This window comes from Salvelinus fontinalis, chromosome 22 (genome assembly GCF_029448725.1).
Source record: "Salvelinus fontinalis isolate EN_2023a chromosome 22, ASM2944872v1, whole genome shotgun sequence".
Classification (NCBI taxonomy): domain Eukaryota; kingdom Metazoa; phylum Chordata; class Actinopteri; order Salmoniformes; family Salmonidae; genus Salvelinus; species Salvelinus fontinalis.
In genome coordinates this window covers 31,011,108-31,028,207 of record NC_074686.1, presented here as the reverse complement: position 1 = coordinate 31,028,207, position 17,100 = coordinate 31,011,108, and the positions used below count along the sequence as shown (strand labels likewise).

The following is a 17,100-nucleotide window of genomic DNA, read 5'->3' as shown; positions in this document are numbered from 1 at the left end:
CTCTCCCTGTCCTCTGTCCCTCTCTGCTCGTTCGCTCTGGTCCTTGTTTTTGCTGGTAGCTTTCTGTCTTCAGCTCCAGCACCTTCTGCAGCTCCTCCAACAGCTCCTCCACCTGGCACAGGCCCAACCCCAACTGGGTTATGAGGGGACGGGAGGCCACCATCTCCGTCTGCTGGTGGAGGATTTGTCAGTGGCGGATACAAGGGGGGCCCCATGAAAGAGTTCCCCTCGGAGAAAGGCCAGCCAGGCTTTTTCTTTTTCTCTCTTCTTCCTCTTTCTTCTCTGGTTCCACTTGCTTTACCATCAGTCCTCTTAAAACTTTATCCTTCGATTTTTCTGCTTCGCTTTCCCACTTCCTGAAAATCGTCCCACTTCACTTTAACTTTATTTTGTTTCAAGTTGGCCTCTCACAGACTCCAGTCTTTCTGTGCTCAGTTTCCCATCAACAGGGAAATGTCCATCTGTCCATCTTGTCCAGTCTTCTGTTTGGTTCAGTACCCACATACCATTTTTTTTTGCCATTACGCTACACGGCCCTTTTGGTTCCCAGCACGGATCCTCCATCCTACTCTTACTATTCCCCTTTCCCATACTTAAACCCTTTGTTGAACTCTTTAGAAAAAACTTCCAGCTTAACACGTCATCCCACACTCACCGTGGCTAAAACCCTGTTCAGTTAATTAGTTAAGTACACAATACTCTCATCCACCTTCACTTAGTGCTATTCCCAAACACACTCAGTAATATCCCTTATTACTTGTCGTTACCTCCTATGCGTACATATGTATCCTCTGCGGTTCCTCTATAGCAGGGGTGGGCAACTCCAGTCCTCTGGGGCCTGATTGGTGTCACACTTTCTCCATCCCTAGCAAACACAGCTGATTAATCAAATTGCATTCTAAACTGAAGATCATGATTAGGTGATTATTGGAGTCAGGTGTGTTAGCTGGGGCAATACTGTGACACCAATCAGTCCCTCAAGAACTGGAATTTCCCACTCCTGCTCTATTGTCTCCATAGTATCTATAGTCCCTGAGCATCCATAGTCCCTAAAGTTATAGTATCTATAGTCCCTGAGCATCTATAGTCCCAATAGTTGTAGCATTTATAGTCCCTCAGCATGCATAGTATCAATAGTTTATATAGTCATAACTGCTATGGTCTCTATAGACTCTATTGTCTTGCCGCTTCCCATACATATAGAATAGCACCTTATGCAATTCCTAGTGGTTCCCCGACCACTTCTCATAAATGCCTAAAATAACACCTTATGCTATTATCAGTGGTTCTCAGACCACGTAGACACTTCTCATATAAATGCCTACAGACAATTGTCAGTGATGCAAAGATTGTGGTGGAAATTCAACACCAGGGACACCTGAAGTCAAACTTACATGAATCACAAGCTTTATTATCAGCAAGCTGGAGAGGTTACATCAGAAGCTCCGCTGGGGCAGTCCCAGCAGTTGTCTTATATACGGCTATACAGATAAGTTATATTTGCATGATTTAGCATAATTAATTAATCATTACAGGTGGCTCGCACATGTGACTGACAAACATAACATTTCCCTCACAGTTAGACATTTAATGTGTTGATTTGAATATATTAAGTCTGATGAGATAGCAAAGCTTGTCACTAGTACCTGTATGTCTGCATCACTAAGAGCTAATAGAAACAACTGACCAGGCTTTTCACTCTCAGGCTCAGGTTCTGACTTCAACACAGTCAGAGAAAACTCCACCTTCCTTGAAGGGAGAAGATCAAGACTGTATTACATTTACACTGCACTCCATACTCTTTAGGTGAGATTCAATATCTTGCTGCCAACCGTCAGTGACTTCATGTGTGTGTCGCAAATGGCACTCTATTCTCTTTATAGTGCACTACTTTTGAATAGAACCCTATAGGACAATAAAGGGAACAGCGTGCCATTTGGGAAGCAGCCTATGTGTGCTTTCAATTGCAGGTACTGTAGGAGGATTGTGTTGGAGCGGCCCGTCAGACAGGCTAGTGGTTCGTGGCTCTGGGTGTGCAGCCTACCCAGTAAGGCAGTCTGAATCTCCACCTCACTCTCTGCTGCAGGCTAGGAGGACATCAGGGCAGGGGTCAAACAGCAACATGGCATTCAATACAACCAGCTGCCAAAAACCTATTCATTTACACCACGTGTCAAATTCATTCCACGGAGGGCCAAGTGTCTTCACTCCTCCCTTGTACTTGATTGATTAATTAAGGTCAATAATTAGTAAAGAACTCCCCTTACCTGGTTGTCTAGGTCTTAATTGAAAAGACAAACAAATAAACTGCAGACACTTGGCCCTCCATGGAGTTTGATACCCCTGATTTACACCATTCTATTTACCTCATGAACTGGAAAGTACAAGGTTAGGATGATCAGAACACTACATTCAATAGAATGACATATGATGTCAAATGTAAATGTTACTCACCAGTGGTTGTAAAGGCTGCAGGTAGATACTGGTGGCTACTTTAGGAGTTGATTTGATGGGCTTGATTCTCACTGATGAGTGTGGGTCGATATGGAGCCTAGTTCCCAGGGATTGTGGGATCTGAGACATACAATTATGCATGAATACATATAGCTTCAATATAAACCAGTTTACAATATGAATCAATTTACACAAACCTGTAAACAACTATGGGTAGTATGATTTTTCTCAATGTTCTGTGCTGCAACCATGTTGTGCTACTGCCATGCGTTGCTACCATGCTATGTTGTCATGTGTTGCTGCCATGCTATGTTGTTGTCTTAGGTCACTATTTATGTAGTGTTGTGGTGTCTCTCTTTTTGTGATGTGTGTTTTGTCAGATATTATAATTGTTTTAATCCCTGCCTTCATTGTAAATAAGAATGTTCTTAACTGACTTGCCTAGTTAAATAAAGGTTAAATAAAATTTTAAAAATTACAAAATTGAGAATAGTTAATTTGATTAGGCCTACATTGTGCCCAACTTTTAGACCATTGCTAATGTACATGTAATCACCCAGACCCTTCCACTGTGGAGCTCTTCCTCTCTAGAAGATCCTTTCAGTTCCTCTGTACGGTGACACACCACCTTGACTACAGTCATGGCCAAAAGTTGAGAATGACACAAATATTAATTTTCACAAAGTCTGCTGCCTCAGTGTCTTTAGATATTTTTGCCAGATGTTACTATGGAATACTGAAGTATAATTACAAGCATTTCATAAGTGTCAAAGGCTTTCATTGACAATTACATGAAGTTGATGCAAAGAGTCAATATTTGCAGTGTTGACCCTTCTTTTTCAAGACCTCTGCAATCCGCCCCGGCATGCTGTCAATTAACTTCTGGGCCACATAATGACTGATGGCAGCCCATTCTTGCATAATCAATGCTTGGAGTTTGTCAGAATTTGTGGGGTTTTGTTTGTCCACCCGCCTCTTGAGGATTGACCACAAGTTCTCAATGGGATTAAGGTCTGGGGAGTTTCCTAGCCATGGACCCAAAATATCAATGTTTTGTTCCCCGAGCCAATTAGTTATCACTTTTGCCTTATGGCAAGGTGCTCCATCATGCTGCAAAAGGCATTGTTCGTCACCAAACTGTTCCTGGATGGTTGGGAGAACTTTCTCTCGGAGGATGTGTTGGTAACATTCTTTATTCATGGCTGTGTTCTCAGGCAAAATTGTGAGTGAGCCCACTCCATTGGCTGAGAAGCAACCCCACACATGAACGTTCTCAGGATGCTTTACTGTTGGCATGACACAGGACTGACGGTAGCGCTCACCTTGTCTTCTCCGGACAAGTTTTTTCCCCCCGAATGCCCCAAACAATCGGAAAGGGGATTCATCAGAGAAAATTACTTTACCCCAGTCCTCAGCAGTCTAATCCCTGTACCTTTTGCAGAATATCAGTCTGTCCCTAATGTTTTTCCTGGAGAGAAGTGGCTTCTTTGCTGCCCTTCTTGACACCAGGCCATCCTCCAAAAGTCTTCACCTCACTGTGTGTGCAGATGCACTCACACCTGCCATTCCTGAGCAAGCTCTGTACTGGTGGTGACCCGATCCCGCAGCTGAATCAACTTTAGGAGACGGTCCTGGCGCTTGCTGGACTTTCTTGGGCACCCTGATGCCTTCTTCACAACAAATAAACCACTCTCCTTGAAGTTCTTGATTATCTGATAAATTGTTGATTTAGGTGCAATCTTACTGGCAGCAATATCCTTGCCTGTGAAGCCCTTTTTGTGCAAAGCAATGATGACGGTACATGTTTCCTTGCAGGTAACCATGGTTTACAGAGGAAGAACAATGATTCCAAGCACCACCCTCCTTTTGAAGCTTCCAGTCTGTTATTCAAACTCAATCAGCATGACAGAGTGATCTCCAGCCTTGTCCTCGTCAACACTCACACCTGTGTTAACGAGAGAATCACTGACATGATGTCAGCTGGTCCTTTTGTGGCAGGGCTGAAATGCAGTGGAAATGTTTTTGGGGGATTCAGTTCATTTGCATGGCAAAGAGGGACTTTGCAATTAATTGCAATTCATCTGATCACTCTTCATAACATTCTGGAGTATATGCCAATTGCCATCATACAAACTGAGTCAGCAAACTGTGAAAATTAATATATGTGTATATATTAATATATATATAATATATATATTAATATATATATAATATATTAATATATGTGTCATTCTCAAAACTTTTGGCCACGACTGTACAGTGGCTTCCTCTTCCTCCTCCCTGTACCCTGCATCATCACCGGGCTGGGGAGCACCACAAGCACCTCCACTCTTCTTCTTCTCCATGGCCCTTGGACAGTAGGCCATACGTCACAGCTGGCTGGCCACCATTGATATTACACTCCCATCTGCTGGCCCCAGGTCAGAATGACGTCAACCCCAAGGCTGGCACTCAGAGGGCCAGAAGACACGGGCGGTGCTCGACATACTCTGAAGACCGAGTCACTGAGGAGGGAAGAGACGTTGGAGATGGGGGGGGGGGGGGGACTCTCTCACTGGGTCATAGTTCCATGTTAGCATGTACCTGACCATGTTCTTTAGGATTGCTATCCCGCACCACTGCTGGGGGCACTGGAGGCCAGCAGCGTTGGGACATTGTTCTACAGGAAGTCCAGTCTCCTGAATGCTCTCCAGAGAGGACCTGGAGGAGGGTGAGAGGTCAAAGTTCAGCTGCCTGTGGATGGGCTGGTTCTGATTGAGTAAGGATGTTCCAAAAGGAACGCCGAAGCGGTCCTCAGTTCCAGCACGGATTTTAGGAGAGACATGCAGCTCTGTAAACTGCTCTAATTGACCGTACGGTACAGTTGGGGAGAGTGAAGCTGCAGAAGAAGAAGAGTATGTGTAACAGTATATCTTTAAACCGTCCCCTCGCCCCGACCCGGGCGCGAACCAGGGACCCTCTGCACACATCGACAACAGTCACCCACGAAGCAGCGTTACCCATCGCTCCACAAAAGCCACGGCCCTTGCAAAGCAAGGGGCAACACTACTTAAGTCTCAGAGCAAGTGACGTAACTGATTGAAATGCTACTAGCGCGTACCCGCTAACTAGCTAGCCATTTCACATCCGTTACACTCACCCCCCTTTCAACCTCCTCCTTTTCCGCAGCAACCAGTGATCCGGGTCAACAGCATCAATGTAACAGTATAACTTTAAACCGTCTCCTCGCCCCGACCCGGGCGCGAACCAGGGACCCTCTGCACACATCAACGACGGTCGCCCACGAAGCATCGTTACCCATCGCTCCACAAAGGCCACGGCCCTTGCAAAGCAAGGGGCAACACTACTTAAGTCTCAGAGCAAGTGACGTAACTGATTGAAATGCTACTAGCGCGTACCCGCTAACTAGCTAGCCATTTCACATCCGTTACATATGGAGGGTAGTATTACATCAACTCTTTCTTGTATGAGCTGTTGAGTTGATAGCTGGTAGATGTTGAACAAAATTACAAAGTGAAAATTCGTGCTGACCCGATTCGGATGTAGATGAGTGTTCTCTGGTCCACTCACACAGGAAACACTGCATCAGGAAACACCACTCTATTCTGCTCCAGGAGCTGCTGCTCCAGTGCTACACTGTGGCGCTCCTGAGGACACGACAGGGTTGATTTAGTCTCCTTCAACAATGGATCAACAATGTCAATGACACAAAGACCACTCTAAACACAGGTACTAACCAGGATCTCCAAGTCGTCAGAGGTGAGTGGGTCCACAAACACCTGCTGTACAGACAGGACCTGCTGGCATGGCCGCAAGAAGCCCTGAAACCATACAACACGAGTTAGTAAGCGGAAGAGGTTGTAAAGATATGAGTTTGGGGAATGGGCAACAAGAGAATTAGTGAAGAGTGGGACATCATTACCTGCTCTCCATCTTTGAGTCCAAGATTCTCTCCCAGTTGCCTGCTCAACTCCACTTTATGGTCCTCCTCGTTGGCAGGGCTTCTGCTTCTGGTCCAGCTGAGGAACACATGGGCATCATGACCCCAGGACAGCTCCAGAGCCAGGTTCTGTATAACACAGAAGAGAATTACATAAACAAACATGGGAAACATGGAATTCCACAAAAAAACTATCAGACTAACTAGAAGACATGGCATGAAATGGTCACAAGTGCAAGTTAGCTACCGGTAGTTTGCTGATAGTTTGGCATAATTATAACTTGACACAACGAAAAAGAAAACAACACTAGCAAGCTTGTAGCTTACCTGGTGAAGAGAGAGCTGTGTTACCGAGGTTGAAGAAAGCAGCTTTTCGTGTTGTTAAAAACCAATGTGACAGATTAGATGCCATTATTTCCCAACATAACTAAATATGTTGGCAATATGATCGAAACACAAATGAAGTAGCTAGCTAATTAGCTAGATTACTTGTACGTGATCTTGCGGGTCGCATTCGGTTATGCATTCTGTGCAGGCAAAAGTAGCTGATCCGATTTTTTTTCTCACAGAGACGCTCACATCAATTACCTCAGATCCGATTATTTTTGTCTGGGAAACTACTTCAGGTTTGGGTTTTGTTGTCATTAGCAAACATGGCGGCACCCATCAACAGCTGAAGTTGGAGCACTCCAGAGGTTTATAAACACCATGAGCAACACAATATGTGCCCCTCGCGACCAAATTATAGAAAAGGAAGGAGACCTAAAGAAATTAAGGTTAGAATATCGTTTCCTTCAGCGAAGGTAATTTCTTGTTTTGTATTTCTTTATCTTACCCTCATGCTATATTGGCTCTGCAGGTGTACACCATCGACTTGGAGTTTTGTTACCTGATGGTGTAAGGAGTCCCAGTCCCAGCCATGACAGAACTAATCCAGCTCACTGTGCTGTACAGGTTTGTGGAGGAGGGCTGGATGAGTACCCTGCAGAGGAATTCAGAGGTCTACCTCATCAAGTTCCAGAAACTCACCAGTGCAAGGTCAGGACAGGTTCCATCCAGTTGATCATGATGAGTGATACATATCTAGGGCTGGGAGTTTTCTCAGTGACCATGTAACCTGAATGTTGTGTTCAGTAACGTGGGGTTCTAGCTCAGTTGGGTATTGAATGCTGTTGCTTTAAGAATGTACATTTGTAACACTGACCAGGAAAAAAACTCTAGGCCCTAGTTTATAGTGACTAACTATTAGGCCCTTGGTATTACTAGGCTCTAGTAGTTATACAGTACTGTCATATCTGCAAACAGAGTGTCTGAGTTATACCAGTTATACTTTGATGTCATTCTGTTTCAGGGCAGCCAAACGGCATATGGATGAGAAGAGATTCTTTGGAGGTTTACTACATGTGCTATGCCACTGAGTATGAGACAGTGGAGGACACCAGATTAAAGCTGCAAGACAGGAGATGATATCTGAATAGAACGGCTCCAAATAACGGTACAGATGCTGTGTTAGTCGAGTATTATCAGAACTATATCTGTCATTCACAACATAGGCATTACTATTATGATGCAGTTAGTTGACACATACTGTATGATTCTCCATTGTCTTGTTTGGTTGTGGAGCAAAAGAACAGGACCAGAGGGATGAAGAGAGCAAAAAGCCCATGTCTTCAGATACAGTTGCTACCACAGCCAGGACTTCCTTAGGTGATGATCGGAGATCCGGTGATACCGGCAATCAGGAAGACTTTGAGCCAATTGTAAGCTGGGGATGATTAGGTGACCAGATTGGGAAATTAGCCAGGACACCGGGTTAACACCCCTACTCTTACGATAAGTGCCATGGGATCTTTTTTTTGTGACCACAGAGAGTCCACACACCCGTTCAACATCCCCCGACACAGCAATGTCCCCAATCATTGCCCTGAGGCATTGGGATATTTTTTTAGACAAGCAGGGTGCCTCCTACTAGCCCTCCAACACCACTTCCACCAGCATCTGCTCTCCCATCCAGGGACTGACCAGGACCAACCCTGCTTAGCTTCAGATGTGCCCTGTTTTATGATCGGTCTTATAGTTATCAGGCAATTATCAGACTATTCCAACAGAGGACAAAATGGGGTCATTGCATAATTCCATAATAAACTGCAGCAGGCACCCAATGTAACTCAATGTAACTGCAGCAGGCACCCGGGTCTCCCGGGTGGCGCAGTGGTCTAGGGCACTGCATCGCAGTGCTAGCTGCACCACCAGAGTCTCTGGGTTCGCGCCCAGGCTGGGCTGGGTTCGCGCCCAGGCTCTGTCGCAGCCGGCCGCAACCGGGAGGTCCGTGGGGCGACGCACAATTGACATAGCGTCGTCCGGGTTAGGGAGGGTTTGGCCGGTAGGGATATCCTTGTCCCAGTATGTAAAAATGTAATAAAATGTATGCACTCTACTGTAAGTCGCTCTGGATAAGAGCGTCTGCTAAATGACTTAAATGTAATGTAAATGTAAGTGGCACTCCCTCCTCTTCTGGGGGAAACAGAGGGAAAAGACTGAGTAAGAATCCACCCCCTGCAGTACCCTCCAGATTCATACCAAGGACAACACATTTGGAGAACAGAAAATGGAAAATGGTAGAAATGAGTAAAGACTTTTTGGCATTGTGGACACAAATGAAACCCTCATTGAATCAAACTACCAGAGTAGCCTAAGATGGATATGGCGGATGAGTCATTGAACACAACAGCCAACATGGTCAGAAATATGTTGAAAAAGGTATATTCGTGGTCATTTGCTTCCCAAAATTGGTCACTCACAGTCACAACTTCATACAGTATTACAATTCAAGTGTGAGTGATACTGCAGTAAATTAATTTCTTTCCTTGTTTTCAGGTAGCATCAGTTCCTGAAGTCAAGCCAACAGAGAAGAAGACAAAGCCAGGAAAGCCTCGGAAGAGAATCTAACAGGGAAAAGGAAAGGGGGAAACCTAGTCAGCTGTCCAACTGAATGTATTCAACTGAAATGTGTCTTCCGCATTTAACCCAACCACTCTGAATCAGAGAGGTGTGGAGAGCTGCCTTAATCGACATCCACGTCTTCACCGCCTGGGGAACAGTGGGTTAACTGCCTTGCTCAGGGACAGAACAGACTCTGTGTTCCGAAACGGACAGCATCACACAGAAGATAATGCATACATTTCATCAAGTTCCTAGACTTTACACCAATTAGACGGTACTTCATCTTTTCTCAACATGTTTCATTTTTATATTTCTCATCAGAGTATAAGAACTTTTTTATATATATTTTTATTTGTTTATATATATTTGCAGTTTCATGAAAATGAATAAAGTAGTGTTGTCCTTAATGTTCAAGTGTATCCTGGAATGCATGCTGCTCAAATGCCAATATGCTCTGTAACACAACATTTTTATAAAACATGTCAGACAAAGGGTAAATATTGTACAATCAAGACAGACAAGTCATTACACTGTTTTTACAATCTTAACTTCAATGGTCACCTTGGCATCGGGAAGGCAGGTTCCAAAAGCTTCAAGCAATAGATTCTCATCTCTCACTGCCTTTTCAAAGTCTGCATAGGACAGTCTGCTGTCGTGGTCATGGTCCTGATGGAAACAACTCATTGGTCTTTTATGTTCATACAGTATATTTCATCTGATGCATGAATTAGTCAATTGTGACTGAGTTAAAAAGGGATTGTTAATACAGGGTACAATGAAGATAGCCTGGCAAACCAAACCATGGGTAGTGCAGCATTCAGTCTGGTTTAACCAGCTACAATGAAGATACCATTTTTGTAATTACCATCTTCTTGAGTGTGATCTCCACCAGGTCTTTGATGCCCTCGTCTGGGTCCTCCTCTGTGGGCTGTCTGATCAGGCTGTTCTTCAGCATGTGGAACATCTCTTCCCGGGAAATGTACCCATCTCCATTCAAGTCATACACATCGAAGCAGTCTGAACGGGTCAAAAGTGGGACTGTGTTAGTATGGATAGTTAATAAAGTAGATAATGGTCAAATAGCCTACATGGGGTGTAAGCCTTAATAATACACTTTAAATATTTCTTACATTTAATTTTTTCATCCAATGTCCCACGGAGAAAGATTGATAGTCCCTCGATCCACTCTTTCACACTGACGTAGCTGTCGTTGTCTTTGTCGAATGCACGAAATACTAGAATATAAATGTAACACAAGAGTTGAGATTCTTAGCTATATCCCCACCACAGCATGTCATCAGTATCATCATCTTTTTGGTTTATTCCGTTTCATGTGACATGCAGAAATGTAACAAAAGAGACAAGCCTACCTCTATCCATAATCATATCATCAGTCATTCCAAAGGTGTTGTGTAGAATATTCCTGAATTTTCCTCTGTCCAGGCCATTCCCTACCCTCCTATCACTCTGATCCCCCAGGAGACCATTGAACAGTCGGATCAGACACTCTGCTTCTGTTTTGTTAACTGCAGACAAAAATTATGTTTGTACTCCTTCCATATGCACAATTCCATTTGCATAGATAGACTGGTGTAGGGTTTGATTAACTTGCTAAACACACAGCAAAGAATAGAACACAGAACAAACTTTGGCATGGCCAGTAACCGAAAGGTTGCTTGATCGAAACCCCAGCTGACAAGGTAAAAATCTTTCGTTCTGCCCCTGAACAAGGCAGTAAACACACTGTTCCTAGGCCGTCATTGTAAATAAGAATTTTTTCTTAACTGACTTGCCTTGTTAAATAAAGGCGATCCCAACAAAACAACGTTATAGCACCTCCCATTCTCCATTTAAAAAAAGCAGTGTTGCCACGTTAAATGTATGGGGCAGCACAGTTTTGGTTGGAGGAGCTATAACTTGTTTTAGTTTTCATGCTTTGTTAATAGCTAACATTGGCTACTGTATGTAGATAACTGCAGAGTTAGGAACTAGTTAGTTAATAAGCATGTATTGTTAGAAGTTCAGCTAACGTTAGCTATCCATGCTAACGTTAGCTAGCTAACTAGTCAGGACATAAACTTTGACTATTTCTGCCACAACTATCCAAACAGATACTTACAGTGTTTGACTTGTTTGGAAAGAGTTTCAGCGAGATTCTGAATCAATTTTCTATTCATAGCAGACATTTCAGCCATTGTTGATAGGATGCAGGATTGCTGACGGGTTAGCTAGCAGTGGCTACATGAAAACACAACTACTTGATGTTGACACCCTGTTACCATAGTAACTCCATTCCACGTGCTCAGATATTGAGGCAATATATGACCAGTAAGAGATTGATACAATTAATGATACATAGATTACTGAACAAAGAAAAACAGTTTTTTCTTACAATGTCATTTATTTGAAGTGTATTGATCTGTCTTTTATGCAATGAATGAGTGGGTGGCATGATTCAGCATTCTTTCAACATGTAATGTTATACATTGTTGAACACTCGTTTCTGATTGTCTTGAAGGGCATTCTAGAGCGTGCATTATTTCCCTATAAAGCATGCTATATCTGCAGGGTAGAATTCAATGGCTATAGTTCATTTTTACATGTTTTATGTTTGAGTTGCATTTGAAAGCAAAATTAGAATTGAAAACATTGTTGAAATCGATTTTCATAATAGCAAGCTAGGACTGATGGTTTGGTTAGCTAAACTAGCAAATCTGTTTGTTCAATCCAATACCAGTACAGTGACAACATTATAATTAATAAGACATCTTGTCAGTCCTGCTTAGCATCATCCCTCAGACCTGAAGGAATCTGAGAGTAACCTTTCCTGCACGTGAATGAGGTTGGGTCACAGGTGTATCCATATTCACAGCAATGCTGGCCATCTGCACAGCACTTGCCCTAAAAATAAGAAATAGGTCTCAGAACATGATAGTAATATAGAATCTGTATTATATTGCACATGATCTTAATGTCATTAAAACATGTCACACTGCTCTGTATATGCATGACAGATTATATTTTCATTATGTTAATAAACATGCAACATTGATACTACTACTTTATCAAATGATAGCTCAGTGGTATTTAAGAACAGTTTTATCGAATCCCCTCTAAACCCTGTCTCCATCAGTTTCAGTATATTTACCAGTGGGAATGGGCAGCAGCTCCATTTGCCAGTCGGTCCATTGCAGCAGCTGGTTCCAGAAGGGCAGTAGACTTTTGTGTCACAGCGAATGACTCCAGCCCGTGGGGTGCTGTCAGAGGCCTGAACAAGTGCTGTCCACGGAACCTGCTAAAATAAGAGAAAAATAACAGAAAACCTCACCATCAATGTCATACTCTTAGGTTAAAATGTAATAGTGTACCAGTGTGCAGGAAATATTTCTCTATTCATTATTTTTTATGGCCATAAGGTGGGCATCAAGAAGGCCTTTGACTTTTACAGAAAGAGAACAGTGCTCACTGTAAGTATGTGAGATCCGGCAAACTGATGTATCCTTTTGTTTCGATGCAGGCCCCTTCAATGATCGAAGCCATCAAGGTCTCCAAACCGGAAAACAAGGTCCACGATCAGGTACCACAATATGCATCACAGGCACCCAATGTGTGTGCCCTTTGATGCATATTGTGGTACCTCATATGTGCCGAATACCTGTTGTGGGATCTTTGCTCGCACAGCTCTCTAAACCCAAGGTCTTTTAACTGAAACATTGGTTGTGTCATCCAACGGTGAAGGAAACAACAGTACTATTATGCTGGTTTCTTTTTCCTGTCTTTACAACCGTTGTGCTGCTGAGAATCCCATTTACTAGGGATGTCAAATTGTCTGGTTCCAGATCTGTTTGTGCTGCCAACTGCTACGGTTGTTGGCATGACAAACAGATCTGGGACCAGGCTACAAATTGCCCTCGTGTGAACCCTGGTTACTCACATGGGTAACTGGACAGCAGGCGTATCCTTCTTTAGTCAAACAGCAGGTTGATTGATCAGAGCAGACCTTCCCATCAGGGCAGGTGATGTAGCAAGAGGCAGACCCTGCCACCACTAACACCAATGCAGCTATGTTCCACATCTAAAGGATGGAGAATAAACAAAGAGTTTTGAGGCTTTTTGGAGTAGATTGAGTTCTAAATGTATTTTATGAAGAAAAAAAATAATAGTACATAATCTAAGATGTTTACTTGATCATCACACGCTAGCGGATTTTCCAACAATACATCTTACCGTATATGTTTGAAAGGAAGCTGAGACAGTCACAGCACTAATATGAGTGTCTTAGTTCACTTTCTGTTTCAAATGCATCTAAATTCAGATGATTTCAACTTTGACTAAAATTTGAAAAATGTAATGAATTTGTTGTTTACTAATTCTTCTTAGTTTGTGATGGAGTGATTTCTAATTTCATTGTTTAATATTAAATTATATCTCCTTTTTTTAAATCTCACTTACCCTGTAGTTAGTTTCGGCTCAGGGATTTAAACACTTCCTGTCATGGGGTTACACACAGCACAATGGGGTGACAGACTCCTTAACTGAAACGCTGCTCTGTACACATTAGGTTTGACACTCCCACTTTTAATAATGAGGAAGTAACTTTCCTCATGAACAGAAACTTAGGTCAATGACGAATCCAGAATTAGTAACAACCGCACTGAGCTAAAGGCTAGAGCTGCCGCTTTCAAGGACCGGGACGCTTATAAGAAATCCCGCTATGCCATCAGACGAACCATCAAACAGGCAAAGTGTCAATACAGGACTAAGATTGAATCCTACTACACCGGCTCTGACGCTCGTCAGATGTGGCAGGGTTTGAAAAATATTAAGTACTACAAAGGGAAACCCAGCCACAAGCTGCCCAGAGCTTACCAGACGAGCTAAATGCCATTTATGCTCGCTACGAGGCAAGCAACACTGAAGCATGAATGAGAGCACCAGCTGTTCCGGACGACTGTGTGATCACACTCTCTGTAGCTGATGTGAGCAAGACCTTTAAACAGGTCAACATTCACAAAGCTGTGAGGCCAGACGGATTACATGGATGTGTACTCAAAGCATGCGCGGACCAACTGGCAAGTGTCTTCACTGACATTTTCAACCTCTCCCTGACCGAGTCTGTAACACCTACATGTTTCAAACAGACCACCATAGTCCCTGTGCCCAAGAAAGCAAAGGTAACCTACCTAAATGATTACCGCCCCGTAGCACTCACGTCGGTAGCCATGAAGTGCTTTGAAAGGCTGGTCATGGATCACATCAACACCACCATGCCGGAAACCCTAGACCCACTCGAATTCGCATACCGCCCCAACAGATCCACAGATGACACAATCTCAACCGCACTCCACACTGGGTAGGCCTGGGTCAAGAAGAATTTCAAGTTCCTTGGTGTCCACATCACCAACGAATTATCATGGTCCAAACACACCAAGAAAGTCGTGAAGAGGGCACAACAACGCCCCCCCCCCCCCCCCCCCCCCCCCCCGCTGCACCATCGAGAGCATCATGACCGGTTGCATCCATCCAGGACCTACAGTTGAAGTCGGAAGTTTACATACACCAATGCCAAATACATTTAAACTCAGTTTTTCACAATTCCTGACATTTAATCAGAATAAAAATTCCCTGTCTTAGGTCAGTTAGGATCACCACTTTATTTTAAGAATGTGAAATGTCAGAATAATAGTAGAGAGAATGATTTATTTCAGCGTTTATTTCTTTCATCACATTCCCAGTGGGTCAGAAGTTTACATACACTCAATTAGTATTTGGTAACATTGCCTTTAAATTGTTTAACTTGGGTCAAATGTTTTGGGTAGCCTTCCACAAGCTTCCCACAATAAGTTGTGTGAATTTTGGCCCATTCCTCCTGACAGAGCTGGTGTAACTGAGTCAGGTTTGTAGGCCTCCTTGCTCGCACACGCTTTTTCAGTTCTGCCCGCAAATTATCTTTCGGATTTAGGTCAGGGCTTTGTGATGGCCACTCCAATACCTTGACTTTGTTGTCCTTAAGCCATTTTGCCACAACTTTGGAAATATGCTTGGGGTCATTGTCCATTTGGAGGACCCATTTACGACCAAGCTTTAAATTCCTGACTGATGTCTTGAGATGTTGCTTCAATATATCCACACACTTTTCCTCCCTCATGATGCCATCTATTTTGTGAAGTGCACCAGTCCCTCCTGCAGCAAAGCACCCCCACAACATGATGCTGCCACCCCAGTGCTTCACGGTTGGGATGTTCTTCGGCTTGCAACCCTCCCCCTTTTTCCTCCAAACATAACGATGGTTATTATGGCCAAACAGTTCTATTTTTGTTTCATCAGACCAGAGGACATTTTGGGGCAGTGCCTTCTTCCTTGCTGAGCGGCCTTTCAGGTTATGTCGATATAGGACTCGTTTTACTGTGGATATAGATACTTTTGTACCTGTTTCCTTCGGGATCTTCACAAGGTCCTTTGCTGTTGTTCTGGGATTGATGTGCACTTTTCGCACTAAAGTACGTTTATCTCTAGGAGACAGAACGCGTCTCCTTCCTGAGCGGTATGACGGCTTCGTGGTCCCATGGTGTTTACAGTGCTGTGAAAAAGTATTTGCCCCCTTCCTGATTTCTTTTTTTGTGTACACATTTGTCACACATTTGGTTCAGATCATCAAAAAAAAAAATACCACACAAAGATAAGCCAAGTAAACACAAAATGCAGTTTTTAAGTGATCAATTTATTTATTAAGGGAAAAAAGCTATCCGAACCATCATGGTCCTATGTGAAAAAGTAATTGCCCCCTAAACCTAATAACTGGTTGTGGCACCCTCAGCAGTAACAACTGCAAACAAGCATTTGCGATAACTGGCAATGAGTCTTTCACATCGCTGTGGAGGAATTTTGGCCCACTCTTCTTTACAGAATTGTTTTAATTCAGCCACATTGGAGGGTTTAAGCTTGTTTTACTTATGTAAAAAAACACTGCATGGCCTCAAAATGCTAATTTGATATCATGGATTGTCAGTCCTTGCATCCAAATCTCTGTCTATGAATTTGAGAGTGGTTACATTTCTCCAGGCCCATCCCTCAGCCTTTCACCAAAATATAGGCAGGTGGACATTTATTGTTTCAAATGCAGATTAGTCCTTTAATGCCCATCCCCCTGAGTTTTAGTGACCTCCATTCCACAACTGTTACAGTGCCTTCAGAATTCAAAATGGCTTAAATCGTGGTTATTTCTCACCCATGTGCACACACGATACCCCATAATGACAAAGTGAAAACATGTTTATAGATTTTTGGGAAAATGTATTGAAAATGAAATACAGAAATATCTCAAATACATAAGTATTCACACCCCTGAGTCAATACATGCTAGAATCACCTTTGGAGTCTTTCTGGGTAAATCTCTAAGACACGTGTCAAACTCATTCCACAGAGGGCCGAGTTTCTGCAGGTTTTCGCTCCACCCATGTACTTGATTGAATTAAGGTCACTAATTAGTAAGGAACTCCCCCTCACCTGGTTGTCTAGGTCTGAATTGAATGGAAAAACAAAAAACCTGCAGACACTAATCGGCTCTCTGTGGAATGTGTTTGACACCCCTACTCTAAGAGCTTTGCACACCTGGATTGTACAATATTTGCACATTCTTTCTAAGCTTCAAGCTCTGTCACTATGTTGTTGATCATTGCTAGACAGCCATTTTTAAGTCTCGCCATAGCTTTTCAAGCCGATTTAAGTCTAAACTATAACTAGGCCACTCAGGAACATTCAAT

General features: G+C 43.2%; 2 protein-coding genes and 1 pseudogene across 3 annotated transcripts; all 3 read right to left on the bottom strand.

Annotated features, from left to right (window-relative positions):
- Positions 1-7,176, bottom strand: part of LOC129820339 (peroxisomal ATPase PEX1-like) — a 29,340-nt pseudogene extending 22,164 nt beyond the window's left edge.
- Positions 7,177-9,141: 1,965 nt separating this feature from the next.
- On the bottom strand, positions 9,142-11,626 carry LOC129820195 (calaxin-like). The gene is made up of 6 exons (XM_055877184.1): positions 11,457-11,626; positions 10,708-10,863; positions 10,468-10,572; positions 10,203-10,354; positions 9,899-10,003; positions 9,142-9,791 (listed from the first exon to the last, which is right to left on the bottom strand). The coding sequence occupies exons 1-6, from the start codon at positions 11,530-11,532 to the stop codon at positions 9,741-9,743; spliced, it is 645 nt and encodes a 214-aa protein (XP_055733159.1). The 5' UTR covers positions 11,533-11,626; the 3' UTR covers positions 9,142-9,740.
- Positions 11,627-11,715: 89 nt separating this feature from the next.
- Positions 11,716-13,887, bottom strand: LOC129820196 (progranulin-like). Of its 2 annotated transcripts, none has more exons than XM_055877185.1 (4): positions 13,790-13,887; positions 13,272-13,412; positions 12,486-12,632; positions 11,716-12,238 (listed from the first exon to the last, which is right to left on the bottom strand). In XM_055877185.1, exons 2-4 carry the CDS (start codon positions 13,410-13,412, stop codon positions 12,110-12,112), a joined length of 417 nt encoding a protein of 138 aa, XP_055733160.1. In that variant the 5' UTR covers positions 13,790-13,887; the 3' UTR covers positions 11,716-12,109. The 2 variants fall into 2 exon arrangements, with proteins under 2 accessions (XP_055733160.1, XP_055733161.1); XM_055877186.1 differs by having other exon boundaries at positions 12,486-12,629.
- Between the last annotated feature and the right edge of the window lie 3,213 nt (positions 13,888-17,100).

What these genes read in the sequence shown, in the direction of transcription:
- LOC129820195 (XM_055877184.1), bottom strand. Translation starts at nt 11,532, where the DNA reads ATGGCTGAAATGTCTGCTATGAATAGAAAATTGATTCAGAATCTCGCT. An exon ending in TGATATGATTATGGATAGAG is followed by an intron (nt 10,573 to 10,707) that starts GTAGGCTTGTCT and finishes TTTATATTCTAG; the next exon opens with TATTTCGTGCATTCGACAAA. An exon ending in CCTGCCTTCCCGATGCCAAG is followed by an intron (nt 9,792 to 9,898) that starts GTGACCATTGAA and finishes GTTGTGTTACAG; the next exon opens with AGCATATTGGCATTTGAGCA.
- LOC129820196 (XM_055877185.1), bottom strand. Translation starts at nt 13,412, where the DNA reads ATGTGGAACATAGCTGCATTGGTGTTAGTGGTGGCAGGGTCTGCCTCT. An exon ending in CCTGCTGTCCAGTTACCCAT is followed by an intron (nt 12,633 to 13,271) that starts GTGAGTAACCAG and finishes CTCTTATTTTAG; the next exon opens with CAGGTTCCGTGGACAGCACT. An exon ending in GCTGCTGCCCATTCCCACTG is followed by an intron (nt 12,239 to 12,485) that starts GTAAATATACTG and finishes TCTTATTTTTAG; the next exon opens with GGCAAGTGCTGTGCAGATGG.